Consider the following 8,087-nt stretch of genomic DNA (forward strand, 5'->3'; position numbering starts at 1 on the left):
GTTACGATCCTTTGCCATTTTCACAGTGTTCTTATTGCAAAAATTTGTATTGTAGCGATAGAATTTAATATAACTAAATGAATATGTTGGTTTTGTTGGGTGCATAGCAAGAATATTAATAAAAAAACATATTTTAAAGATTTATAACTTCCCCGCGATAATAAGCAGTAACTCTGAGCATTACTGACTGACCTAAATTTCCTGATGCTCACAGTCTGACACGTTGCTTTCTATCAGTGGTTCATTTGTGTTATGCAGACTAGAAGTGCACCATGATGTTTAAATACCTTTTTATGAATGTTTTTGCTTTCTTGGTGATTATTAAGACAACAGAGTCATCTAAAGGGCTGCCGTTGCGTACCACCTTCAATGTGAAACCTGGTGGACAGACACATACACACAAGGAGGAAGTGGATGTGGGTGATTTTAATTTTCGTTTTCATATACTGTACCAGTAATACATCAATGACATCTGTTAAAAAAAACTTTGATTATGTCTGGATCTGGATGGTACGTAGAACTAGAAGGGCCTTTCAGCATATAAGCAACGGGAGAGAGGAGTTCGTTCGAATGGAATACGGCTGATTTGAAGCCGTCAACTGTCTGCTTTGTCGTATGTGACATAACGTCATGCATGTATAAACTGGGGCTGCAGTGCCCAATATACTGGCTAGCAATGGATAAGATTTTTTCTAAATAGTGAAATGCCCAGCAAAAAACCAAACAACATTAATGATTAAGCAAAGGTATCAAATACACTTAGCATTGACTACTGCAGTATTGTCATAAACATGACATGTAACCTTGCTGGGTTTCCAGTCATTTTGATTTTGACAGAATTATTGTTTTTTTTTAAATAATCAAATGAAGGTCACAAACGCTTCCTAGTCAAAAAGCCCCCCAAGTCAAATAGCCCCCATTTTGGTCAAATGGCCCCCACTAACATTTTAAAATTGGTCAAATAGCCCCCCCCCCCCAAAAAAAAATAATGTTTTTATATGTATGTATGCACACTTATGTTATTCCAAAACATTTTTAAACATTATTAATATATCAAATCTACATTTTAAATGTTTCTAAGCCATAAGTTTTTAGTATTTTTTCTTTCTTTTAATATTGATTACGCATCAAAATTAAAGGAACAATAAGAAGACATAAAAAAAAAAAATGAAATAATATGCACATGGTAACAACTTAGGGTTTTAAGGAATGCAATGTATATTTTAATACTTCTGAAATTACATGCTTGCTATGATGCTATCAGCAGAGAAGTGAACTCAATTATAAAATTTGGAGGCGGTACCACTATAGCTAGGCATGGTTGACAGATTGACATTTAAATAACAATAAACATTACACACATTGTTTTCTTCCCATATTTATTTCATATCTTTTAAATACAAATTTATACTGAATGGTAAAAATTATTTACATTGTACAATACAATATACATTAACATAGAAGGAAAATGTATTTTATATATCAATAAATAATAATAATGTTCTTATGCAGGTATAGCTGTCACTAATCTTCTGTTTCATTTGGTTTTGGAACAGTGTGTACATATATAGAGGAAATATTTTTCAGCAGGCCGGTGTCTGTCAGTTGGCCAGATCTGTACAGGTCCCATACAGCAAACACACGTCCCTGCATGGACACCTGTACGCTGCCTCCTTGTCTGAGACAAGGCGAATCTGATTGTTGATCGAGTCAGCCTCAATGCTTAGCAGCCATACAAGGTTGTAAAAGGGTGGCACGATCCCAGCACAGCTGTTGAGGCAGCGATGCCACCCTGATAATTATGAATAAATAGTTTTAACTACATAAATGGAAATATTGATTTTATATATAGCCTAATTTCCGATCCAAGTTTCATTTTAAAGTTCAAACTACAAGTGCTTAAGTTCGAATGTCAGCTGTTCATCTGGTTGCACCTGACCTAGTCTCAGATCTGGGGTGGACCTGAAGATAGTTGTTATTTTTCAAAATTTAAACAAAGGCAAAGTTGTGTTAATTAAATTTAATGTGCTATAATGAGCAAGTACAAAACCTTTCAAGTAAGTTGACTGGCTCTTCATAAGTTTTCTCTAACTGGGTACTGTTGTCAGCGTTGCTGTCGAGATTGGCGTTGCTGTGGGGATCGGCGCTGCTGTCAACATCGCTCGTGCTGCCAAGATCACTCATGCTGTCTATATTGCTCATGCTGTCATGATCACTAGTGCTGTTTATATCCCTCGTGCTGTCTAGATCACTAAGATAAACTTCTGTGAACAGACTTTAATCTTTCTTTAAAAGATTATTGCACAATGTGATAATTTAGATAATCTTCTCTTATTAATAAGTCTTTAATATGTGCAAAAAAATTTAATATATTTTAAAACATTTTAGTTGTCAACAAATGTTATGTCTTGAGATCAGTTTATAAAAATATTACAACTTACCTTCAAATATAATTTCAAATGAAAAAAGGAGTGGGGGCTATTTGACCAAAATGGGGGCGTTTTAACCAATTTTTTCCAAGTGAGGGTTATTTGACCAAAAGTGTGGGGGCTATTTGACCAAAATTGGGGCGTTTTAACTAATTTTTTCCAAGTGGGGGTTATTTGACCAAAAGTGTGGGTGCTATTTGAACTAAATGGGGGCTATTTGACTTAATACACAATTACCAGGAACACTTATGAAAAATAAAACAATATTTCTTGACAGTGTCCACTCTCTATCTTGACAATTGTTCGCCCAATCTATCCGTTGCCATTATGTCTTAGACATGTACGTAAGATATATATGTAACCTGATAAATATTACCTGAAAATTCTATCTTGACCATTTTTGTCAAATCTGTCGATTGGTATAATGTGTTGGACATGATAGATATTTGTAGCCTGATCATATATCACCTGAAAGCATTTAATAAAGTTTGGTATCCATTTCGTTGCATTGTATATTTATGGTTCCTTTACAATATACCGATGGCTCCTAAATGACAGGACTTTGTAAATTGTTCCACCATGCAGCACTCTTGTTTAAATCAATTAAGTGTGTTGAGAGTTAAAAGTGAGATACATGTATTTTATTGTCTTGAAATGTGTACCAGTAATTGAATCCAATATTTCTTTAATTTCAGGGGTTTTCCTGTGCTTTTGAATATTCATGCCAAGGAGGTACGCATGAGGTATGTTTGTTTAACAACATCTCTTTGGAATACCGTAAAAACTATATATATTTTGTTTGGAATTATTATGTTATGTCATCGGTGATGCTTACAAATTGATAAGGTTATTGGATGAACCCATAATCAAAACTAGTACAAAAGAGAGGATCATAGAACAAGAAAATTAAGACTGATTGAGTGCAGAAAACAGTAGAGACACAGAATAATGAACCATGAGTTAAGGCAATGTTAGTAATGGGTGACAAACAGGCAATACGTCAATTAATAAAGAATTATTTAGCTTTTAATGGAACCTTTTTCAAGTCGAATATATATAACTTATCAGTAATACAGAGAAAGGTATTCATTTTAATGAATAATGTTCTTTTATTATAAGGCAGCTAACAGAAAGGATTAAATTACTATTAAAATAAAGCTGTATTTTCATCCATACATTTATGACATTAAGGGTAAAGTACTTGTTTATTTTACGTACTCTTTTGTTTCTGATGTATCTTTGTTGACAGAAATCTGTTACAAATTAGAACTTGAATAAAATGCAATTACAATTGAATGTACAACAACAATTTAATATACTTGTAGTTTTACGTTCTTGATGCATGTACATGTATTACACAGGAATGGAAGATGGAAATTATTCTGGAACCAGGGTCCAATGAATACACATGCAAAGTGTTCCGGGAGGGAGGGACATCCTACCTGTTTTTCAGCGACTTCAAGTTGATGATTGATGGAGGTCATCTCAAGGATGCTGTTGCCCTGGTCAGTTATCTGCTCAGTATTGTTGCTATAATGATTGTTTACTTACAAAACTACATAGATTATATTTGTATTTCTATAATTGTTGACTTGCCAGTAAACTCCAGTCCATTTAACATTAAATAAATATGACTTCTAGCATTTGCATAGCTTATACATAAAATGTAAACTGTTTATCATTGTATGCATATCTCATAACATCTTTTATGTTTATAATACATGTTTTAATTATATGGGTAGTAACTCATATTTGAGTTACCAAACTACAAAACCATACTTCTTCACACTGCGATAGATTTTGATTTATTATGAGAATTTTGAAAATTTTGATAAGTAGAAGTAAATGTAAATGTTAAAAAGGTACTACATGTTGCAACAATTTTGACTGATTCAATAAATGATCTATTTGATTTCTTAAGGGTGAGGACAACAAAGCACTTATCAGTGAAGTGGAGTATGACCTGGATAAAAGACATAATAAAGGTGAGCCAAAATAGTTTAATACTACAACTCACAAGGTCAAAGGCATAAAACAGTTTTTTTTAACATGTTTGTCAACTTTAACAAAAGCAACAAAGCAACAAAAACATCTGACCAACAAAATATCAATGAATAGTTTAAATTTCTGGTTATATTCTGATTCCCCATTCAATCTCAATTCATCTAAAATTGTGAGGAAGTTTCAAAACAAAATATTTTGTGGCTTAAATCAATATTAAACCAGAACTGTTTTATCCACGATCATGGAGGTGGGAGCTGTTTATGGTTAACATGTCCCTGCCTGAGATAGTGTGTATATGGTGAGAAGATTATGACCAAAGTATAGTAGCAGAATCAGTCCTGAAGGGATAAACATCTTCAGCCCAGAAAAGATGCTTTAAAGGCAACAGAAACAGGTTTCAAATATGTATTAAAGGTATTCATGTGAACTTATATTGTATGAAGATTTACCCTGCACACAAGGTTGTACTATTCCCACAGTTCCCTAAGTTACTGCAATGCTCTTGTCCTATGTGTTTATCATTCAGCTACTTACAGGGAGAAATATACAGAACAAAGGCTACTATGTGTTACTGTACAAGTTTTAAGACTGTAAACACCTGTTTCAATGTGTATCATTAAAGTCCTTGTGGCCTTATTGTGTTTTGCAGTTAGCAGTACTGATGCCTTCAAGTCTCACCTCAGCTTTTTGATGGCTGGGTTTACAAAGGAGAAGGAAGAGTTGTGATGTCTCTATCCCCAAAGTTCACCACCACACAACCACATCACTCTATTCCATTGTCTCATCCAACACCAGGGTGTACATTTCCATTGTGTACCTTAATCTAAATTACTTACCTCCTTTGGGAGGATTATTTACATATCCATTGACTGTTGCAAAGTGTACATGTGATGTGATATTGCTCAGTGTTTTGGTTATTAAAAGTGCTCATTGTGAGTTAAACTGATTTTGTGATTATGCATCTATATCAAGTATCTACAACATCGTCATGTTGTTGAATATTATGGTATAACTTGGAAGTATAAATTGTGTATGATAAATTTCTGAAACATGTTAAAGGTAATAGCCAAATTAGATGAAGAATAGGTGAAAAATCAAGTTTAATTCATTCATTTTCATTTGCATAATGTCTTTTTTTGTAAAATATAATATCAGCAGAGTATTATTGATAAAAAAAATGCTGTATATGTTACATGTGACTAGTTATACTATTATGTGTAAACATTTTGTCAAAAGGAATTATACAACTGACTTCTTGTTGAATTTTAAAATTCACATGTCTGATTGGACGCGAGATGTTCTATGAATATGGATCCTGACTGCAATATTCAGGTTATTGCTGGAATTTGTTCAGTATTCATGATTCAATATACAGGGTTCAATATTCATGGTTCAGTCTTCATATTTAAATGTCTATGGTTCAATATTCATGGATCAACATCCATGGTTCAATCTTCATAGTGCAATATCCATGGTTTAATATTCATGTTTCAATATCTGTGGTTCAATAGTCATGTTTAATATTTTTGCTACATTATTCATGGTCAATCTTCATGGTTCAATAGCCATGGATGGTTCAGTATTCATAGTTTAATACGCATGGTTGTTAAGTAAAGGTTCAATATTCAAAGTTCAGAATTCATTGTTCAATATTCATGGTTTAGTGTTCATGGCTCATTATCCATGGTTTGATATCCTTGGTTCAGTATTTATTGTTTGATATCCATGGTTCAGTATTCATTGTTTGATATCCATGGTTCAGTATTCATTGTTTTATATCCTTGGTCCAGTATTCATTGTTTGATATCCATGGTTCAATATTCATTGTATGATATCCATGATTCAATATTCATTGTTTGATATCCATGGTTCAATATTTATTGTTTGGTATCCATGGTTCAATATTCATTGTATGATATCCATGATTCAATATTCATTGTTTGATATCCATGGTTCAGTATTCAAGGTTCTGTATTCATAGGTTAATATCCATGTGTCAATCTTATGGATCAATATCCAAGATTCAATTTCCTTGGGTCAGTCTTCATTGTTCAATTTCCATGATTAAATGGTCATGGTGCAATTTCAATGGTCAGTTTTCATGGATAAAGATCCATGATTTAATAGTCTTGGTGCAATTTCCTTGGTTCAATATTCATGGTTCATTGAACACCTTTTCACAATAGCTAGGTGCAGTAAATTCTCAAACAACAATATATCAGAATGTTTATTATGATGAAATGTACGTCAAGTTTAATATTTAGATAAAAAGTATATGCATGTCACTAAGTCTTAAAGCTGAACTCTCACAGATTTACCATTTTTACAACTGTTTTATTTTTTGTCTTGGAAAAAGCAAATTTTTGCGTAAATATCTGCAAACCAATGATTGCTGAAAAAAATAAGATCGTAGATTTTCATATTTCTGTTAAAAAATTAATCTTTTATGGCTTAAATCTTTACTAACGGTTTTAAGAAAAATGCATAAAACTTACAAGTCTAATTTTCTCTATAACTCCATATGCTTTTTAAGTATTGACTTCAAACTTCATACAAATATTGCTATTAGTACAGTCAACTCAATTTGATACCGTGCTATTCTTTTAAAAACTTATAGGAAAATATCATGCCTCATTTCAGAGAATTTATAGTCTATTTCTAATAGAACTAAGGAGCATTAATTTTATTGATGCCTTTTTACCCAATATAGCACATTCAAGGAGCATATATCACTTGGAGTGATACTTCTTATAAAAAGAAGGTGGTGTGGTGGAAGTATAAATCATAACCGGTGATAGCTCTAACTACAGCACTCTTTTCCGATGACCATCACCATTGTAAGAGAAACTGGCACTCTGTCTTGTCAAGGTAAATTTGCATTTTATTGCACCAAATTTGCATTTGTGTAGTTGTCCTTTGATCTTGGGAACACCTTTCAATATTCTTCTGGACATCAAAAGCAAGCTATTGTTGGACTACCCAGTGTCTGAGATCAAACAAGGCTAAACTATAAGGATCCCAAAATGTTTTAGTGTAAGATCAGCAAAGAGCTGATTTCCATTTAACAGTATTCTTTTTAGAAGTGTTTTATATGAAATAAAATACAATATTAAAATAAGAAATACAATGTTCACTTACACAAATTTTCATATTGTTTTTTTTTATTTCACGCAATACACTGTTTTTAGCCAGGAGGCATGTTTAATTTTTTGGCCATGGCTACTGTATTGGAAGTGTAGCTGAAGGTGGTGCTTACCTTGACGCCAATTAGCTAGTTCTACCCGTTCATGTTCCGGATGTCATGGAAGATCTATATCCGCATTATTCCATTGTCTGATGCTCTTGTATTCATTGTCACCAAGATAGTTTCACCCAAAGCAACCCTAACACAAACCACCACCATAGAAATGATCAAAATGTTGTGTAATTTGTCATTTAATAGCCCACATTATTCTGAATTTTATTGTGTTTTTGCTGTGGTACAACAGTTTATGTATCAATTTACAATGATTGGGATAGGGTATGATCATGTAAACAGTATTGAAGGAGACATTTAAATGGAGGGGCAATGGTAAGGGAAAGATGATCCAGAGGATGATCTTGCGTAACTATAAGTGACCACTTACCGATGGATAGAAAACAAAAACATTAACA

At 33.0% G+C, this 8,087-nt stretch overlaps 1 protein-coding gene across 1 annotated transcript; it reads left to right on the forward strand.

Moving 5' to 3' along the window:
• The first annotated feature begins 14 nt into the window (after nt 1-14).
• On the forward strand, nt 15-5,379 carry LOC128226391 (myeloid-derived growth factor-like). The gene is made up of 5 exons (XM_052936269.1): nt 15-416; nt 3,125-3,172; nt 3,791-3,934; nt 4,351-4,414; nt 5,083-5,379. The coding sequence occupies exons 1-5, from the start codon at nt 273-275 to the stop codon at nt 5,157-5,159; spliced, it is 477 nt and encodes a 158-aa protein (XP_052792229.1). The 5' UTR covers nt 15-272; the 3' UTR covers nt 5,160-5,379.
• The last annotated feature ends 2,708 nt before the right edge of the window (nt 5,380-8,087 follow it).

Source organism: Mya arenaria, chromosome 3 (genome assembly GCF_026914265.1).
Source record: "Mya arenaria isolate MELC-2E11 chromosome 3, ASM2691426v1".
In the NCBI taxonomy this organism is placed as follows: domain Eukaryota; kingdom Metazoa; phylum Mollusca; class Bivalvia; order Myida; family Myidae; genus Mya; species Mya arenaria.